This window comes from Panthera leo, chromosome C2 (genome assembly GCF_018350215.1).
Source record: "Panthera leo isolate Ple1 chromosome C2, P.leo_Ple1_pat1.1, whole genome shotgun sequence".
NCBI lineage: Eukaryota > Metazoa > Chordata > Mammalia > Carnivora > Felidae > Panthera > Panthera leo.
Window position 1 is genome coordinate 126,256,022 of NC_056687.1, and position 20,711 is coordinate 126,276,732.

Consider the following 20,711-nt stretch of genomic DNA (forward strand, 5'->3'; position numbering starts at 1 on the left):
TATACAAATTGCCAACTTACACTTTTAAAATGGTGAATATATTTTAAGTTTTATTTTGATTCGGTGTTTAAGAGAAGATACTCTGTTCTCATTTATGTAATAATCCATGCTACTAATTCTATAGTTAACAATCTTTGGGGATTTCATTGCATTGTATGGAGGTATCACTTAATGACTGGTAACTGATAAGGATAATAAAATTAGTGGTGTGAAGTAGAAGTTGGTTCTGGACATTCATTCTTGAAGACCATCTAAAATTCCTAAATTTATGAATACATCTCCAATAGTTTTATGTTCTGTGGAATTAGTCATATTAAATGCTTTAAAGAAAAAAGGATTTAGAGGTCAAATAAGTGTTAATAGCCTGCATGTTATACCTGTTTAGAGATTGTCAAAGCACATTATTTAAGGTTCTTAGAAATCCTGATGGAAAAATAGGCTGCTTAACTTCATGTAATCCAGAATTCCTAAAATGATGTGCATCTCTCCTTACTTCCCCACCCCTCACTCCCTTTTTCTGTGTTCCTGTAAAACTTAAGTTTCTGTTTGGGGCAGTCTACTTTAAAATATTCTGATTTCCACTTAGAATACGTATTTTCTTAAAAGAAAAAATTGTATGTGTTTTCTTTGCTAGTCTTCACAGATTAATCAGCTTTACACTAATGAAATGTGTAAACACTTTCACAATTTTGTTTGTTTATGGTGAACTCATTTCATGTCATGCTCTATGCCACCATTAATTCTAGTTTTAACATTCTGCCTTTTGATTTAAATAAGATTTCTATTTTTTGTAGGTGTTCCCTTTTCTTGACTTTAAAACTAATAACAAAGATTTTTTTTTCCAGATCCACTCTGTCAGTGAGGTGGGCTCAGGCTTTTTTTTTTTTTTTTTTTAGTAGGAATATTTATATTTAATTGACAGAAGTATTACACATGCATGGTAAAACAAACACATGTCACAAAATACATATCTTTCTCATCAGGTGTTCACCTTTATTCTAGTGATACACACCAAAACATTGTCGTGTGCATCTTTACAGAAACATTCTGTCAGTGACTTTCATGCTGTTTAGTCACATTCTCTGGGAGGGAGGGGAGACCTTACTTTGTGACCTATGTCTATATGTCCATAATCACTTGTCTTCATTTCTGCAATCCAAAACGTTCTGAAATTCCAAAGGACTTTCTTCCACAATTTAATGGTGGCAAAACCTAGCCCCAACTTACCTGAGGCTATTCATTACAATTTTTATTACCTCAGTCAGCGTGAATATTTATATTTATTCCTGGTGAAATATTAAGGTTCTCGATTACAGGGGGCTGCCCCAAATTCTCTTGGGTTGTGATGGAATGAAAATAGATGCATTATGTTAACTTCTCAAATTCAAAAATTTCTGGATTCTGAAATAATTCTTGAAATTACTTTTCATTTAAAACTAAGGCTTTTATTGTAACTTTGTGAGTTTATATGTGGCAAATAGAAGATAACCAAGCCAGATTAAGGTGCAAGTAGTAGCTTTACTCACCAACTACTGTAATAACTACCATGCCAGGCTTGCAACACAAGTGATTGAGGTCACAGATTAAATAGTATGCATATTGGACCTTCAGGGCACTATATAAGAGTTTAAGACAGTAGTTCCCAAAGTTTGCTGCATATTAATAACACCTGGGTATGTTTGGAAACTGATGCCTGACTCTCTCCCTTATCCCCAGACCTTCTTATTTAATTTTTAAGGCATGCATCCAGGGCATAGGGATTTTTAAAAGGTCACCAGCTGACTCCAATGCACAGCAAAGTTTGGGAGAGATTTTGAGAAAAAACTGAGATTTAAGTTATAAAAACACTTCATATAGGAAAATAGTATGAGAGAAAATACACTGAAAATTCAAAACAAGATTATCATTGCTTTGTATTAAGATATTGAGATAAGTAGGGGAAGATGAGGAATTCAGCAAAATGAAGATCATGATGTACCCAAGAAAATATTCCTGTGACTATTGTCAAATACTCAGGTATTGGAAGAATAGTAAACTGTTATCAAAACTGATAGTTAAATGCAGCAAATGAAATTACTCAAAAAGTGTTCATATGGTTAAATATTTTTCTCCCAATATTTGAGAAGAGTGACTAAATCAAAAAAGAATTTTTTAAAAACCACCATTTTATGAATAATTCATGAGGTTAAAGGGATACAGACAGCATAGGGAATATAGTGAATGATACTATAATAGGGTTGTATGGTGACAGTGGTAGCTACACGTGTGGTGAGCATAGCATAACATATGAAGTTGTTTTATCACTATATTGTACACCTGAAACTAAGGTAACATTGTATGTCAACTATACTTCAATAAAAATATATAAATAAATGAATGAAAATAGGAAAGATTCTTTAAAAAAATTATTTTTTGTCCTGTTTGACAGTACAGCTAACACAGTTTTATTAGAATATATTCATTTAAAGCAGAATTATATATTAATTATTTTCTAAGGCTATTCATTTTATCACTAAACATTTTAGCAAGAAACTGCGTTTAAATGCTTACATATTGTTAAATATACAGTATTTTATTGTTTTTGTTTCTTCAGAATACTGTATAGGTCATTTAGTCCCCTGGGAGTGGAAGGAGGTTAGTTTTGGTAAAGTGTATTTTTTTTAATGGTTATTTTATTTTTTAATTTTTTTTTTTTTACATTCATTTTTGAGAGACAGAGACAGAGCACAAGTGGGGGACGGGCAGAGAGAGAATGGGACACAGAATCCAAAGCAGGCTCTAGGCTCTGAGTTGAGCCCAGTGTGGGATTTGAACTCACAAACTGTGAGATCATGACCTGAGCCGAAGTGAAGTTGGACACTTAACCGACTGAGCCACCCAGGCGGCCCAGTGTTTATTTTTGAGAGATAGAGAGTGAGAGCGAGTGTGTGGGGAGGGGCAGAGAGAGAGGGAGACAGAGGATCTGAAGCAGGCTCCCTGCTGACAGCAGAGAGTCCAAGATAGGGCGCTCAAACTCATGAACTGTGAGATCATAACCTGAGCTGAATTCAGTGGGACACTCAACTGACTGAGCCACCAGGTACCCTGGTAATTTGTATTTTTTAGTAAAATTCAGAAAGATCTGATAATAAGATCCACTGGATCCTGAGAGCTTAGAGCAATGTCTGCTTCATAGGGAGTAGCCATTGAAATTTTGTTGCATAAATCTGTATATTATATTATAGCATAATAAAAATTAGATAAATGAGAAGTAGTTTCAGTTGAAGGTGTTTATATTTGGGTAAGGTGGTCCAAGAGTATTTACTGCCTGAGAAGGTATAGTGTAGCTACTATTCCTTATTACAAACTGATTCTGTTCTAATGTTCATTACTTTTTTTTAAGGCTTACAAACCTGCACATAGCCAAAATGCATTGTAATTGTAATGGCAACCTAATTTAGAAATATATTAATTCCTGGAGCAGTCTGTAGCTCTTTAGAGTTGGTAGATACATTCAGTTCCTTTTGGAGCCCAACATATAAAGCAAAATGTAATAGTATTACTGCTATTATTATTAGATTATTAGAGTCACATCTGCAAATGTAAACTCTTAAGTTATGTGTTCCAAAGGCCAATTTGCATAGTTTTCATATATGGAAGTGTGGCATCTATGTGTAGGGAAACTTTGCAACACAATATATTACTTACTTAGTGTCTTAAATTCTTGTCTGTGTTATTTTGTGTTATATTGCTCACAGAGTTTTATATATTGTGCCCTTGTGTAATGAGTCCAATTTATCCAGAGTCTTGTTTTTTCTCCTCTTGTTTCTAATCTTGTGTGCTTCTATGGATTTGTTTATTTAAACTTAAGTATAGAACTGTTCATTTGTTTATCCATTTGAGCATTTACTAATCAAAGGATTAAAAATTTTAAGAAATGTAAAAATGGTTAAATAGTATACAAACTGAGAAAATAAAAAGGAAATGCCAAAGATATTATCTCCAGTCCCAAATTAAAGTCTAATTTTTTATTTTATACTCCATCAATAAAATATTTTTTAGTCTGTTGTCTTAATAGTGAATACCTATGATAAAACTAAATTATTAGTCTCCCCTCTTCTCCCTCTACTCCATGCTTCTTCTCAAAAGGGTAGAGTTCTTATTTTGTAGGGAGAGTACTTAAGAAGTAACTACCTGATAAAAACCTAAATCTTGCTTGTAGGAGTTATTTATATCAACAGCATTCCAATGTATTAATTAGAAGTAACTTTCTAAAATAGCTCTTATATACCAGAATGTATGAGTATGTGATTTCATAGTCAGCATATCTCCTGTGTTCGACCCATTCAGAAAGTCAATACAGAAATAGAATGCTAGTTTAGTAATTTAGAAAGATAGATTACAATGAAAATAGTTGTAAAGAGTATAAATGGTCAATCCTAACTCATATCTATAAGGAAATCCAAATCATGATAGAAAGAGGAAATGGATCAGTAAAATATTTTTAAAAGATGAAATTGAATATCTAATAAAATTATGTTGGTTAACTCACCCTAAAATGGATATTGTCTGTTATTCTTAAGTCTTTCTGTTGCAAATTAAAAGTCTCAATCTAGCTTTATAAAACGGACGTCACTACTTGGTAACTACCTTAGTTCTGAACTAAACCTTATTTTCTAAATATCTGATAAAAATAGACAAAAGGTTTTTTTCCTTCTATCTTTGGTAATCAGAAGACAGTATATAGACCTCATTTCTTATATTACAGTGTGGTTTGCAGCATATGTTTGTTTATAGAATTAAATGCATACATTGCTAGATCAGTTTCTTATCAGATGTTATTAGATCATCGTGGCTTTAACTTTAATAGTGGTGTAAGATGAGCTTATAAAAGCAATGTTAGTGCCTTCATATTTTTTATAATTCACTTCTTATTACGTACTCAGATTTTTCTTTTTGTTTCTGTTTTTTCCCGAAATCTGTTTCCATTTTCTGAAGAGTTAAAATAAATATTTTAAAGTATATTTATATCCATTGCATTGGTCATATGCAACTTACAAAATGAATAAACCAGGAAAGAGCATCATAATACTAGCGTAAGTGTTATAATACTAACCCCCTTGAGCATTGAACTCTTCTTATTCTTTTCTCTTGGGCTACCTCAGATACCTTTGTGACACAAACCCGTTTAAAATGTGGACCTAGTGAGGGCATACAAAGCTTATTCTATATATTAAATATTAGTAGTAATTTATTTCTTAATTTAATTAAAACTAAAGAGCAGTTTTAATATTTTCTTGCAGTACACCACTCAGTTTGTGTTGTACATATCACTTTGGAGTCTGTTTCACATTGAGGAAGGTAAACAGAATATTAAAGAAAGGAAGCAAAGTTGGAGGTGAGAAGTGCCCAGAAAAGGAATAATCACATAGAAAAACTCATGAAGAGCCAAGAAATTGTAATCTTTTGTAAGGTGAAAAGGTACAAAATAGTTTGGAGACCAGAGGAAACATGTTGAATGAAAAGTAATAGTAAATACTTATGCTTACTATGTGCCAGGCACTGTTGTATATTCTTTACATATATCTAATAATACACATTTTATGAGATAGGTCTTGTATATCATTACTATCTCCATTTTACAGATGAGAAAACTGAGGCAAAAGGTGTTAAGAAACTTGGCCTGAGGTCCCACCACTTAGTAAATGAATTAAACTCAAACCATCTAGCTCCTTCATACTTATAACCACTACCCTATTCTGCCTAGTATACAACTGCAAGTATGTAACCTGAAGTAGCTGGAGAAAGGGTCACTCAAGTAACAATTTTGCTGTCTCCACTTAGACACCTTCAGTCATATAATAAATTTCCAGCTGTTTTTATTACCAGATGTCTTATGACTGACCAAATAAGTTATGGAATTAAATTAGTATCTTTTTGAAAGGACCAGTTATATTCTATTGATATATGTTAAATCTATTTGGAGTTACGCCATTCCATTATATTGTTTGAAACATCAACTCTCCTTATGAGAAATGCTTAAATGAAGTAATCATAAGCCAACAATAACATTTGTGTCAGTGGGTACTGGCTTAAATCCACATCTGATTGTGATTAGTCATGATGAACTATGTATTGAGATTGTAATTACACCCTGGACATTGCAAGATTTTTATTTTTCAGTTTTAAAATATATCTAGAGGGGTGCCTGGATGGCTCAGTTGGTTGAGCATCTGACTCCTGATTTTGCCTCAGGTCATGATCCCAGGGACGTGGGATCCAACCCTGCATCTGACTCTGTGCTGAGCATGAAGCCTTCTTAGGATTCACACTTTCTCTCCCTCTGCCTCTCTCCCCTGCTCACTGTTTCTCTTAAAAAAAAAATTAATTAATTAATTAATTAATAAAATATGTCTATAAAACATGATTTTACAGTCATATAAAGGAACCACATTTATATTTGCTAATCATTATGGACACCTTTTAAATTACCTAGCTAAAGCTAGGTATTAAAAATTGTATTTCTTGGGGCACCTGGGTGGTGCAGTTGGTTAAGCATCCGACTCTTGATTTAGGCTCAGGTCATGATCTCATGGTTGTGAGATCAAGCCCCAGGTTGGGCTCCGTGCTGAGCATGGAACCTGCTTGGGATTTTATCTCCTTCTTTCTCTGCCCCTCCCCCTCTCAAGTGCACTCTCTCAAAATAAATAAACATTTTCTAAAAGCTCTATATCTTTTATTGATTTTGTATAACTTATTATTTTAACAGCTGCTAAATGAACTATTTAGTCTTTCAGACTTATTTATATAGGATTTATTTTTTAATATTCACTTTAATATTCACTTCAATAAACATCCATTGAACATAACATTTGTCTTAGGAACTGTATATTTAGAGATTAACAAGGTTATAGCTCTAGAAAATGAGTTCATGTTCTAAATGGGGGGAAAGCATTGTAAACTAATAGCAGTAATACCTTGACACATTCAGTAGTTGAGAAATATAACACCCCGTGAGAACCCATAGGGTGAATTAAATTTTCCGAGATGTGGGAGCATCACAAGTTACTTAGCCCTAAAACTAGGTTTTAAAGATCAATAGAAGTTCACCAGAAAAACCAGGAAGGAGCTTATCAGAAAGACATAGTTTGGATGTATAGGAGGAAACAGATACGAAACTGGAAAATATAGATTATGGTAACTAATATTTTTTTAAGATTTTACTTGATTTTTTAAAGTAATCTCTATGCCCATTGTTGGGCTTGAACCTACAACCGCAAGATTCAGAGTCTCACATTCCACCGAGTGAGCCAGCCAGGTGCCCCTATTGTATTTAATACTTATAAATAAGCCATCCCCAAAACATTTTTGTGCTCCTGAGCATACTAAACAATGTCTTAGATAAATGCTGGACTTACAGAGATAAGATAGAGGTTTGAAAATTACAACAAAAATTTTATAGCATTGACTTGTAGAATTTATCTTTCCAAATGTATTTTTGCATTATTTCTTTAATTGGTGTATATATACCAGTTGAATTTCTTGATACTTTAAGGCTGAGGTTTGCCAGAATTGGAAGAGTTATCTTAGGTTTAATTAGCAGAGGTCTGATAGTAAAGAGCATATTCTCTTTAATTGCATTATGGCAGTCAGCCAAAATAATCTGTCTAAATAATTAATCTTTATGGCTATTTAACTTAAAAACAAAAGCTCAAACAATATACTTAATAACCAATTTTATTTAGGCCACTCAGAATTTTGTTTTATAAAAATCCACTGGATCTTTCCAAGGATAAGTAATAGGTCTTTTTTTTTGTTCCCTTGACACACAGTTTTTACGCATTCTAACTTTTTGAGGGAAAGCAAAAGTGAAAAACTCATCCAATCACTGTGATATATAAGTTCACAGGTGATTTTGCATCTTAAATACTGACTGTAACATTGTGATAATTTAGATAATGGTACTCCAGAATTTGGAATTTCTCCTAGTAATTTCAGGAAATGGTATTCTCAAAGATGTTAATGTGGATAGTTTCAAACACGTTTTAGTGTACTCATTTAAAGAAATCATGTGTCATTTGATATACCCAAAAGAATATATGTAATATATATATATAAGTATATAAATCTGCCACCCCCAACCTAACTGAAATACTGCTAATACTACCCAAATATCTTTGTGCTCCTCCATTCTCCCATTCCAGTGCTTCTGGAGGTAATCAAAATCTTGGATTTTATAAAGTTTTCTTTTTCTTTTTGATAGATCATTTATTACCTTTAACAAAGTGTTTGTGAAGATCTATGGATGAGTAGAGAATCAGCCAGTGAATAAAATACATCGGCAAAATATTATAGTATGACAAATGATAGTAAATGCTATGCAGAAAAATAAAGCAGAGAAGGGCGAAGAGATTGGGAGTAGAAGAATGAATTTAAATAGGATAGTCAGGAAAACCTAAGAATGTGACCTTAAGTAAAGACTTGAAGGAGATAATCGAGCGACCATGGGTATGTCTAGGGGAAGAGAAAATTTCAAATGCACAAATGTCCCTGAGGCAGAAATATATATATATATATATATATATATATATATATATATATATATATATATATATATGGTATTAGAGACAACAAAGAAGCCAGTGCGGCTAGAGTGCACTGTTTTATATGTTGCATTTGATTGCTTTGTTGTCAGTACTTTTCCAAGATATAAAACAGTTCCTTCACATTTTTTTTCTTTGCATGGCATTAACTTTTAATTGACCACAATGTAGTTGTTTTGTAAAATATCCCACATTTTTGTTCCTTTAATTTTTTCCTCATGGTTTCATTTAACTTGTTCCTAAATCTCTTGTATTTTATAATTGAAAGTTAGGTCTAATGACTTCATTAGATTTTTTTGCAAGGAAATTTCATAGATGATGCTGTGTACTGCATGTTAGGTCACTGTAGATAGTATATGCAATATCAGGTTGTTTAGGTAGGTTGCTACAATTGGTCACTTGTTTACTGTGATCACCATTGAATCTTTTTGTAAAAATGCTTTACATTTGCAACTATCAAATATTGGTACTCTGTTACGCTTATGCCACTCAACTTGCCACTCAGTGGTTTTAATATCCATCGATCTGTTTCTGAAATTTTTTATTTATTTTGAATGTAGAAACCAGTGTGTCCTGAAGTCTGGAAATAGGATATTCTGTATCAGTTGTTTATTAAAGGGTATTGGTCTCTTATGGGACTTAGTAATTAGGCATCCCTAAACAAAAGAGTTATTCTTCCTGCAGGGAGTCAGGGGCAAACAATTCATTTTTGTTTCCAGTTGTGAATAAACCCAACAGTTAATCAAACCAGAAATAAGTCATTTTTGTCCAATAGTCATTTACTTCAGTAGATTTTATTAGTATTTGAGTATATATCACATCTCTCCTATTTGGTCCATCATCATCATTACTACCTTAGTTAGGCGCTCTCTGTCCCGCCTCCTTCATTTTTGGATCTCTTGGCAGCAGTCTCCTTGCTCCATTTCCTTCACCTTTACTTCCAGTTACTCTCCACAGTGGAACCAGAAATATTTTTTAAAGCTCACATCTGTTCATGAAACTTATTTGCCCAAAATTTTTCAGTGGCCACCCATTATCTCCAGAATAAAGCTTGGCTTTACTTTAATGAAGACTTTATATGAGGAAGGGGCTCCCTGTGACTTGGCCCCATCTTTTCTCTTGATTACTACCACAAAATCTGGCTTAGGTTGCCAAACTTAAAGTAGTTCTGTAATCTCATTGTCATAGCTTAGCTTTGTTTTATAGGCACTTGCTAATGTTATTGCTTAGAATGCTGTTGACCCTGTTTCCCCTGCCCAGTTGCCTTTGCAGAGAATTGACATTCCTTCCTAAGTAGTACTGTGTACCCTTATAACGTTCCTATCATTGTACTTAATTTACTTGTTTATTTTTTATGTGTCCTTCTTTTCAACTAAAGTAGAAGTTCTTTAGAGTATGGGGGGAAATGGGAAGAAGTTAGCCAAGAGTATAATCTTCCAGGTGTATAAGTTGAATAAGTTCTGAGGATCTAATATACAGCATGGTGATTATAGTTAATAGTACTATGTTATATACATGAAAGTTGTTAAGAAATCTTAAATGATCTCACCAAAAAATAAGAAGTGAGTAATGTAATGTGATAGGATGTGTTATGCTAATGCTATGGTGTTAATCATTTTGCAGTATATAAATGTATCAAATCAGCTTCTTTTATACCTTAAACTTAACAGTGTTATATATCAATTAAATCTCAGTAAGGCTGGAAAAAAATAAAGTAAAAGGTCTTAGGAGAAGATCTTGTTGCGTTCATCTTTGTATGTTAAGAACTTGGCATAGGGCCTGGAGCATATTTATTGCTCAGTAAATACCTGAGTAGATGGACAGTTGGGTGGATGGATACTTTCTCCAAGTAAGTGTTTACACATCACCATTTTAAGCAGTCATAGTAATATGTCTTTGGGTAAGTATGTTGAAATTAGGTAACCAAAAGCCAGTTTCACCAAAAACCGGTGATTTTGTGTGTGTGTGTGTGTGTGTGTGTGTGTGTGTGTGTGTGACATTGTCCATCAGCTGAGTTAAACAGTTCTTTTTGTTTTTGTTTGGCTTATTTTTATTTTTTTAATGTTTATTTCTGAGAGAGAGATTGAGCAGGGGAGGGGCAGAGAGATCAGAAGTAGGCTCTGTGCTGACAGAGAGCCCATTGTGGGGCTCAAACTCCTGAACCATGAGATCATGGTATGATCCAGTGTCAGATGTTTAGCTCACTGAGCCACCCAGCTGCTCTTCTCTTGGATTTACTCTTAAAAGAGTATTTTATCTCTTCAGCTATCTATAGTTTGTGGCCAGATTGGGTTCCCAAATATCAAATGTTTAGGGATTAGGTAGTTAACCTTCCAACTCTGTCAGCTGAATGAGCTCTACCTTGCAGTGGACCTCTCTTAAGATTGTTGCTCTCATCTCAGGGGCTCTAAATTTTGTACTTTTTGTTGCTGGCTCTTATCTCTGAGGGTTGGTATCCCTTTACTTCTTTCCCCCATCATTGTCCCCAAAACTTCCAAAATAAACTTTTCCATTAGTTGCTTGTGTGTCCATTTGTTAGCAGAACTCTAATGTTCTTCCTTGGAAGAGCAATGACTAGATAATCCTTATGTCCTCCAAGGTTCCTATAGTAAACTAGATGAAGCTCCATTGTAGAGTTAAGAATATGTGGACTTCACAGTCCCAGAACTAGAACCCTATATGTCTGTTACCTAGGACAACTTCTTAAGATCTTACTTCTCTTATCTTTATATATACCAGTGTTTACCACAGTATACTGATAATACAAAATTACGGATGTGACAAGTGCATACAATATAAATCCTAGCTATGTTATGTTTTGTACATGGAAATTTCTCCCCTTATAGTCATCTAAATGTATTTGGAGAAACTGCTTTCTTACTGGACCTTTTTGGTTTGCTCTCTATTACCCTTCTTGCAGATTTCTGCCTGATACTCTTGCACCATGAGCTTCTTTCTTCCTTTCTATACTTGTCTCGTATTTGATATTGCTTACTTTTCATTAGTTTATTCAATAATTTCCTTGTGCAGAGCATCATAGTAAAACTGCACTCAAAGAATTTAAATACTAGTGGATAAGGTATTTAGGCTACTTGATAATTATCTTTATTTTGCTATTATTATTTTGTTTTCTTAGCTTTGCTAAAAAAAGAAATTATTGCCTTGTGAAGGAAGTTAGTTTTCAGTATACCTCTGCCCTTCAATTCTAGACAGTTCTTTTTTTTTTTTTTTAAGTTTATTTATTTATTTTGAGAGACAGCATTTGTGTGTGCATGGGTGTGCGTTTGTTGGGGAGGGGCAGAGAGAGGGAGAGAGAGAATCCCAAGTAGGCTCTGTGCTGACAACGTGGAGCCCAGTGCAGGGCTTGACCCCACAAACCATGAGACCACGATCTGAGGCGAAATCAAGTTGTGTCTGATGCACAACTGAATGAGCCACCCTGGCGCCCCTAGACAATTATTTTTACATGGCATGTATAAATGTGTCTAACAAAGAGAAATTTATAACTGGTATTAGAGTAAAGCAAGAAACTGTCTTTTGAAGTAGATACAGATTTTTCTTTCTTTTTTAAAAATGTTTTTCCTTTTAATAACTTTTTGCACAGTACAAAAATTTAAAAAGGATATAATAGTATACATTGTCAGTTTAGTTAGGAATTGAGCTAGTTTTGTGTTCTGCTGTTGATACCGTCTTTAGTGTGCCATAATCTTCATATTTCTCTGTTTTTCAGATTTTAACAGTAACTGCTGTTGCCTTGTTCATAGGATACCCAAAGGGGGTTTTCTCAGTATTCATGCTCTACCCTCAGCTTTCAGCTCTCTTGTTCTCTTGTGGCACAGAGCACTCCTACCCCACACTCTTGCGCCTCCATCTAGTGGTAGACTGGTGTTGCTTTATTGCCTTCTATTATAATGAGGGCATGGGGACTCTATTGTCCTAGTTCTAAGTCTTTTTTTTTTTTTTTTTATGTTTATTTATTTTTGAGAGAGATAGAGCATGAGTGGGGGAGGAGCAGAGAGAGAAGGAGATACAGAATCTGAAGCAGGCTCCAGGCTCCAAGCTGTCAGCACACAGCCTGATGCAGGGAGGGCTCAAACTCACAAACCATGAGGTCATGACCTGAGCCAAAGTTGGACGCTTAACTGACTGAGCCACCCAGGTGCCCCTAGTGCTGAGTCTTAATCATGCCTTTTGTGCCTGGAGCCCTTGAGGGACCCTCTCAACTTTCCTGGCCATTATTTCTGTGACAGGCCTCAGGTGGTTTCCTGTCCCCTTCCCAATGCTATCAAACCTCTGGTTTGATATTGGTATTAGGATTCAGGGTCCAGGCCAGTGTTTTGTCTTATTCTCTCCCCCAGATGGAAGATTTCTTCTTTTACCTTCTCCTAGCTGCAGTGATTCTTTGCCTGGCTATGGTGGTGATTCAGTTTGCGGACTCACCTCCATCAGATTGTCTTTTAGTTTGCAGGGGACGAAAAGCCTGGAGATGTGAGCTAGGCTTCTTACCTTTCCCACAGCAATTGAAGATCATCACCTGCAAGTCTGCACCAAGAGAGGTGCTCTCTGTTCTGCTCTGTCTCAGAATTTGTTTTTAAGTACCCACTTGAGACCTATGGAAAAGAGCTTTTGAGTGAGTGTAAACTCCTTGTTGTACCACTGTGACAAACTAGCTCACACTTCATCTTTGATAGTTCCTTAAAATTTTAGGCTCATATCTTCTTACTCATTTTTGTGGAGACCACCTTTTCTTCTTAGGCTGTGCCATACATGATAGAGCTTGTTTGTTTGATCTCTTCTTGGAGGGGCTTATTCTTTGGAATGATAATTACTTCAAGATGGGCTCAAGAAAACTTTTGTTGTTGTTGTTGATTCAGCTTATTCTCATTGTTGGTAGATTTCCACATTCTAAGTGAAAGCCAAACCCTATTGTTATGCTTTTGGATTTGCTTTTAATGGTTTTTTTTTTTAATACAAAAATTAATGCTATGTGGTTGAACCTATTGGTCTTTTATGACTTCTAATTTTTGTATTGTGTTTAGTAAAAGACTTCCTCACCCTGAGAATATTCTCCCATGTTGTCTGCCATTTATTTTTCTTTTCTTTTTTCCTTTTTTTTCTTTTTTACTGGTTTTAGGTGTTTTGATTCATTTAGGAATTAATTTTGGTGTAAGGTGCAATATCTGTCTAATTTTCTTTGTAATGAAAAGCCAAATGCACCAAAATCACTCACTGAAAAATTCATCTTTCCCCACTATTTATAATTCTACCATAACAGTAGGATTGATGCCTGTAAGTAGTAGAAAATTTGACCAACAATGGCTTGAATTCACAGGAGTAATTTGTCTTATGCAAAATAAATCTGGGAGTAGGTAAAACATTATTGTACTGCCTCTCAGCAGTGCAGAGACCTAGAGTTTTTCCGTCTCCTGTCATTTTTATCTCCATGCTTGTCCCCTTGATGGTTGCAAAACCACTGTTGAACATCCAGCATTACACATGAGTTTTAGATCACTGAGAGGGGAAGGGACAAAGGACTGAAGATGTCATACTTACCTAGTCTGGTCATGTTAAAGGCTTTTCCAGAAGCCCCACCTAACCAAATACATGTTTTTTCCTCAGATATTTCTTGCACATTATTTTCCAGACCACTAACGAATCTCCTATCATTAGTAGGACTGTTCTTTCCTTCGATTCATTAGCTGAATTGTTTAATTAAGGTAGAAAATATTAGAGGTCTCTGGGTGGCTCAGTCCGTTGAGCATCTGACTCTTGATTTCAGCTCAGGTCATGATCTCATGGTTGGTGAGTTTGAGCCCTATGTCAGGCTCTGTGCTAGCAGCAGGGAGCCTGCTTGGGATTCTCCCTCCCTCCCTCCCTCTCTCTACCCCTTCCTCATTCACGCTATCTCTGTCCCTCTCAAAATAAGTAAATAAACTTAAAAAAAAAAGTATTTGGAGCACCTGGATGGTTCAGTCAGTTGAGTGACTCTTGATTTTAACTCACGTCATGATCTCACAATTCATAGGTTTGAGCCCTGTGTTGGGCTCTTTGCTTGCTGACAGTATGGAGCCTGCTTGGGATTCTCTCTCCCCTCTCTGCCCCTCCCCTGCTCATGCTGTGTCTGTCTGTCTCTCTCAAAATAAACATGAAAAAAACTTTCTAAAGAAGTATTTAAATTTAAAAAAGAAAATATTAAATATATGCAGCTAATAACTTCACTCATAACTAATTTTCTAGCAGAGTTTGGCCTAGAAAAAACCATATAGCTATAAATTGAGAATATTCAGGCACCATGTTCACAGAATTTCTCATTCTTTGCCTTGTGAATTTACATTTCTCTACCAAAATGTTTTAGGCTAGAGTAGGAAACCTCTAATTGGGTTCATTGTCAATTTCATGTTTTAAACAAGATGACACAATCTGGTAATATCAAGAGCCCATATTAGATTTTTATTCTTTGAAAAGTTGATAAATCTGCTCTGTAAAATAGAGTTATAGAACCCGTATATTGTAAAACTGGAAGAGATAAGGTTGCAGTTTCGGATATGAAAAATTAGGTTTGAACTTCTTAATGAAATGCTTATACTTTTGAATCTCTCAATTCTTAAAAATTCTATTTAAAATAACTGAAAGATGCTATATGCTACAGGAATCATGATTCGTTTGACCTGAATTCAGTAGCAGATATCCTTTCTAGTCTAAACTTCTTTAATATTTTTGTTTCCTACTTCAAATTATCTCAACTAGGATACAAATTGGAATCACTTTTTTTTTTAATGTTGGCTTAGAATAATGAATTAAATTCTGGTTCTCAGTAACAATTTTGAATACTTTATGAATTATTTAGTTGTGGGAGATCAAAACAAACAATAAATATAAAGTCTTCAGTGTACCTTCAATTTCTGTCCACATCTACTTTTGAGAAAAAAATGTTGGTTTATACATGGGAAAAAAAACTTTGATCAAATTGATATCATATGTCAAATTTAATAATGTCCTTTTTATCCTTTTTAGGACAGTGGTGATTATCCCCTTACCATGCCTGGACCTCAATGGAAAAAATTTCGTTCAAACTTTTGTGAATTTATTGGAGTCCTGATTCGACAGTGTCAGTATAGCATAATTTATGATGAGTATATGATGGACACAGTAATTTCCCTTTTGACTGGTTTGTCAGACTCCCAGGTCAGAGCTTTTAGGCATACAAGTACCCTTGCTGGTAAGTAACCACATTTTATTTCTTTTTCAATTAGATTTGTTAAATGTTCTATTCCAGTTAAAATTTATTTAGATTAAGTATTTAAATTAATTGCTGTGCTCCTGAAAAATACCATCTCTCCCCTCCCCCAAATTCATCTGAATGGCTTATGTTATCTGTTTAGATAAGATATATGCTGATTTTGATAACTGGCATTTGATTGCCTTGAGAATGAAAATGGAAAATTTCTGGCAAATTTCAGCAAATTTCTCTCTCAACATTTAATTACTTTCATATATCATTATTTCATAATTCAGGATATTTTAGGAGTTCATTAGGCCATATTCTTTGATAAACCCCAAAATTAGTAGTTGAAGTTTGAGATTCAGTCTTTTTTTTTAATTACATTGCTTTATTGCTCATTATTATACCTAAGTGTATAAATTTTTGTTTTTATATTTGACACAATTCCATCTAATTGCAATCACTGCACAGCCAGCATTCTTCTCCTGCTGTAATAACTTGATTGTATCTAACTGTAATGTCTCTGCAGTCAGTTCATTTAGGTCAGCTATAGATAATCTGAGGAATTGACAGGTTAGTTTTCACTTTTATTTTCATTTTAGAATTATCTAGAGAGTTCTCAGCTAAGTATATTCATTTTTTCCTTGTTTCTTTCCATAACAAGGCAATTTTATTAATTTAGCAATTGTTCTATTTTCCCTCAACTACTTTAACTCTGCTTACCTAAAATGACTGTTCTTTTTGATCTGTGATGTCGAGTATACACACGTGTGTGTGTACATGCACCTATGTGTAAATACTCCCAGATTACATCCTTTTTAGTAGCAGTGACTTTATATTCATCTTACACATTATCATAAGAAACGCCAAATTTAATTTTGTTAATTACATTTCATCTTGCATTTACATTGTATTTCTCATTTATCAAATATGTTTGAAACATTGGTTCTCAAACTTTTGCATGCATCAGAATCATCTGTGGAGCTTATTAAAACAGGTTGCATGGACTTACCCCCAGAGTTTAACTTTAGGTTATACTGATGATAATACTTTGGGGAATACACATTGCAAACCCCTGGTTTAAAATTTTGTCATATTCTGGCTTAATCAGTTGCCTAAAGCTGTATATTACCTTGGGTCATCCATACTTTTGTCCATTTCTCTTTTTTCATTTCTCTCTTTTTTTCTTATTTTAATGTGATTAATCCATATTAGTGTCCATTATTCTTTTAGTTACATGTCTGTATGAAACATGAAACAGTTTAGTAAAACCTTGGATTGCAAGTAACTTGTTTGTGAGTGTTCCCTGAGACAAGCAAACATTTCTAATACATTTTAACTTGATAAATGAACGGTGTCTTGCAATACAGTGTCTTGCAATACGGCATCAGTATGTGACCCCGAATGTCACATGATCACGACCGAGCCAGTGGTTCTTGAAATTTGCTTTGATATACAAGTGCTTTGGATTACAAGCATGTTTCTGGAATGAATTATGCTTGCAAACCAAGGTTTTACTATATTTGCTTTTGAGAGTAATATTTTTCTTATTATTAGGAAAAGAGGAATATCTACCCAATTTTTTTAAAAAAAGTAAAATAAAAATACAGTTATATTGCTGAAAAAAATTTCTGTACAGGACACACATCAGATACCTTAAATTCTGTGTTTTGAGAGTATTTTCTTCCTCATTATTAGGAAGAAAAAGAGATCTTATACCCAAGATCCTTTAAAGATACTGTAAATACACTATTATTTTTAAATTATCTGATGCTATACATTTTCCTTTCTAATTTCATGACTTTTGCTATCTTCTGCATTTTAGTTTGCTCTTTTTTTCTTTATATGTTCTATTTAGTTTTCATCTTACTTTCTCCTATGCAGTAATGCCCATTTAGCTGGTTGTCAGATGCATGGTAAATGCAGCAGTTTGAAATAAATGGAACTAAACATAAAATAGAAATTGCTTCTAAATAGTCCAATTTGCTCTCATAAAAAGTTTATATTTTCATCTCATAAGACCAGGAGAGAAAGGAGAACCAACAATGGAGGAATGAAGGAATGCCCAATGGAGGGCAAATGTTAAATGCTGTCCTGCTAATAGAACTATGAAGTAATAATTTATACTAAAAAGAAAACAAAAGATTTTGCTTACAGATATTGAGAGAGAGAATAACCTGGAGCTTTTCTGTAGGGGCAAGTTACTTCTCTTTAATCCAGAAACCTGTGTGTATTCTGTATAAAAGATTAAATATATGCCACATACTGTATTTAAGAACATAAGAGAATAATATAGAATATTTTGACTTTTAAAATGTCTCAGTTTCCTGAAAAATGCACTTAATTTTCATTTGCATTTGTTCTCCACTACAGTGTAAACAAAGTATTACATTCTTTTACTGACTTCATAATGGTCCATTCCACCTCCTTTCCATTGGCCTGTTTTTAGTGACTTTTATTATTGTATTGTTTTCCCTATTTTTATCCTTTTCATGACCTATATATGTGTTAATTTTAAATATTCTTAAATATATTTTAATTATGGCTCTTCTGTTCCTTTTGAGTTGAGTAGCTTCCTCCTCCTTCCAGTGCCTTTCTGTCTTTTCCCACAGTTTACTCGTGATCATGATAGCTTTTGAAACTGCTTGATAAATACCATTTTGTTTTTACCTAAGCTCTTTGTATATCATGATCTAGCCTATTTCAATTTGAAATTATTTTTAAAAATATGATAAGAAAAATGGAAGGAGATCAACATATTTCTACTGATTTTTCAAAAGTAGAAACTTAATTTTCAAGTCATTTTCAAATTTACTTCAAAATATTACTATATGACTAATTAATGATCGTATCTCCCAAGGCCCAGTTTCATAAAATGTGGGACATATCAATCACCCACCCTTCAACAAAGCACAGAGATCTTACTGAGGACTTAATTCCAGACTAGATAATAATTATCCATATTTTCAAGAATTTTTTTTTCTCATCTTTGCCCTCCTCTCTCTCTCTCTCTCTCTCTCTCTCTCTTTTTTTATGGTATGTATGCAAGGGGCAGATTAAAAGATAATCATTTTTATTCACTTTGCAGGACGAGTCTTGGGGACTAGATAAAATGGGCAGGAACATTTAATCCTCTGCTTCAAAGACTATGTGCATGGACAGTTACAAGGCAGTTATGGCCAGATATGATTATCGGCTTTGGAATAAAATGCTCCTTGACATTGCTTATATCTTAGCTGAGAAGAGAGACAATCAGGTTAGTTGTTCTGTAGGGTACAGATGTGATGAGTTGCAGAGCTTGATAAGTCATCAGAGTGATCTTATCAGTAGCACTTTTAATTGGTTTTCCAGATAACTCATTTTCTTATTCAGTTAAATAATGTGTCCCGTATTGTCAGTGTTTATGCATTGCATTTAATTGTATACTTTTTACCATATTTTTATTAAAAATTTTCATCATTCTGTAGTTCTTTAGGTCTGTTTATTCTACAGTTACAGTAGTCTCGTTTTTCCATTGGAGGTAAACTATGTTTCCTCTTTATTGAAATTCTTTTTGCTGTTAAATTTGAACAGACTGTTAGCTATTACATTTTCTATTTTCCTTATTATTTTTTCTGTTCTCTTAATTGGAATTTTAAAACATGCTCTCCAGTTTGTTTGAGGTAGTACTTTAGGTTGCAGTACAGTTTTCATTAACTATTAATCTTTAGAATTAAGTGCCCTTATTTCTGTTCTAAATAGCTTCCTCAGTTGCGCATATTGGAACATAGCTTGTGGATGTAATTTAAATAACATTTTGTCCTTATTTTGGTGGATTTAGAATCTGAGACTGGGCACATTTAATTATTCCTCAATTTGATGAAATTTTCATGAGGTAATAATCTGTCTTTTTTCCTCGAAGGTCAAAAAAAAAAAATAGCTTTGTTGTTTGGTGTTATGAAGATAATTCTACTCTCAAAGAGTCTGTTTTTCAGATCTATAGTTACATTATTTTTAGACATTTGCTTTAAAAATGTATGCCAATACTTTATAAAGTGTTTATTTCTAATTTTTGTTAGGTGGTAATTTGTAGGATAAGTAATGTTGATGTAACGTTATTTTTTTTTCTGTTTTCTCACCTATATGATTTTCTTTTATATTACAAGTAGATTAATATTGGCTACCACTCACTACTAAGGTGAAAATGCTAATTTGGACAAAGAGGATTAAGAACACAAAATTATATTAATAATAGCATGGTGATTTATTCTACTTTTTTCTGAGATGAATTCTGGGAAAATTAGAAAATGTGGTTAAGATCATCATATGAGAGTCAAGTGGTCTCAGTATGCTGGGTAGCCAGACTTGACCACTGGTGAAGTTAATAGGTCACTCTCAGACCCTTGGGGGAATAAACATTTCTTTATACCTTATTGTTTAACATTATTATGTTTACATATAGTTAATTTTATATTGACGTATGATTCATTGCTGATTATCATTTCTTACGAAGTCACAGTCTCTGGACTTCTACTCTGAAGAAATATACGATATATGAAATTGCTTTGCTCTCCAGCCATAGATTGAAAATCACTTTGCATCAGTAAATTGGCATCTTTTCTTTCGCTTTCAGTTGCTGAAACCATATAATATAGTGGTTCATAGAATGGGTTCTGCACCAGACTGTCTGGATCCACATCCCTCACTGCCTTTTACTGGTTTGGTAACTTGGACAAATCTTTAACTTTCCTGGCCTTTCTTCACGTGCAAAGTGAGGAATATCATAATAGTGATCTCATTAAGAGAAATTAGGAGAGGCGGGGGCCTAGGTGACTTAGTTGGTTAAGCATCTGACTCTTTTCAGCTCAGGTCATGATCTCATGGTTTGTGGAATTGAGCCCCTGTCATGCTCTATGCTGAGCATCGAG

At 34.0% G+C, this 20,711-nt stretch overlaps 1 protein-coding gene across 5 annotated transcripts in view; it reads left to right on the forward strand.

The window, feature by feature from the left end:
- The window catches only part of STAG1 (stromal antigen 1), a 402,324-nt gene that overhangs the window by 221,819 nt on the left and 159,794 nt on the right, over positions 1 to 20,711 (forward strand). For 4 of the 5 annotated variants that reach the window (XM_042954675.1, XM_042954671.1, XM_042954673.1 and 1 more), the window contains exon 7: positions 15,597 to 15,801. In XM_042954675.1, coding sequence (XP_042810609.1) covers positions 15,597 to 15,801 — 205 coding nt within the window. Of the gene's footprint in view, positions 1 to 15,596; positions 15,802 to 18,921; positions 19,061 to 20,711 lie in introns of those variants that run through there. The other variant, XM_042954676.1, reaches the window with a different exon arrangement.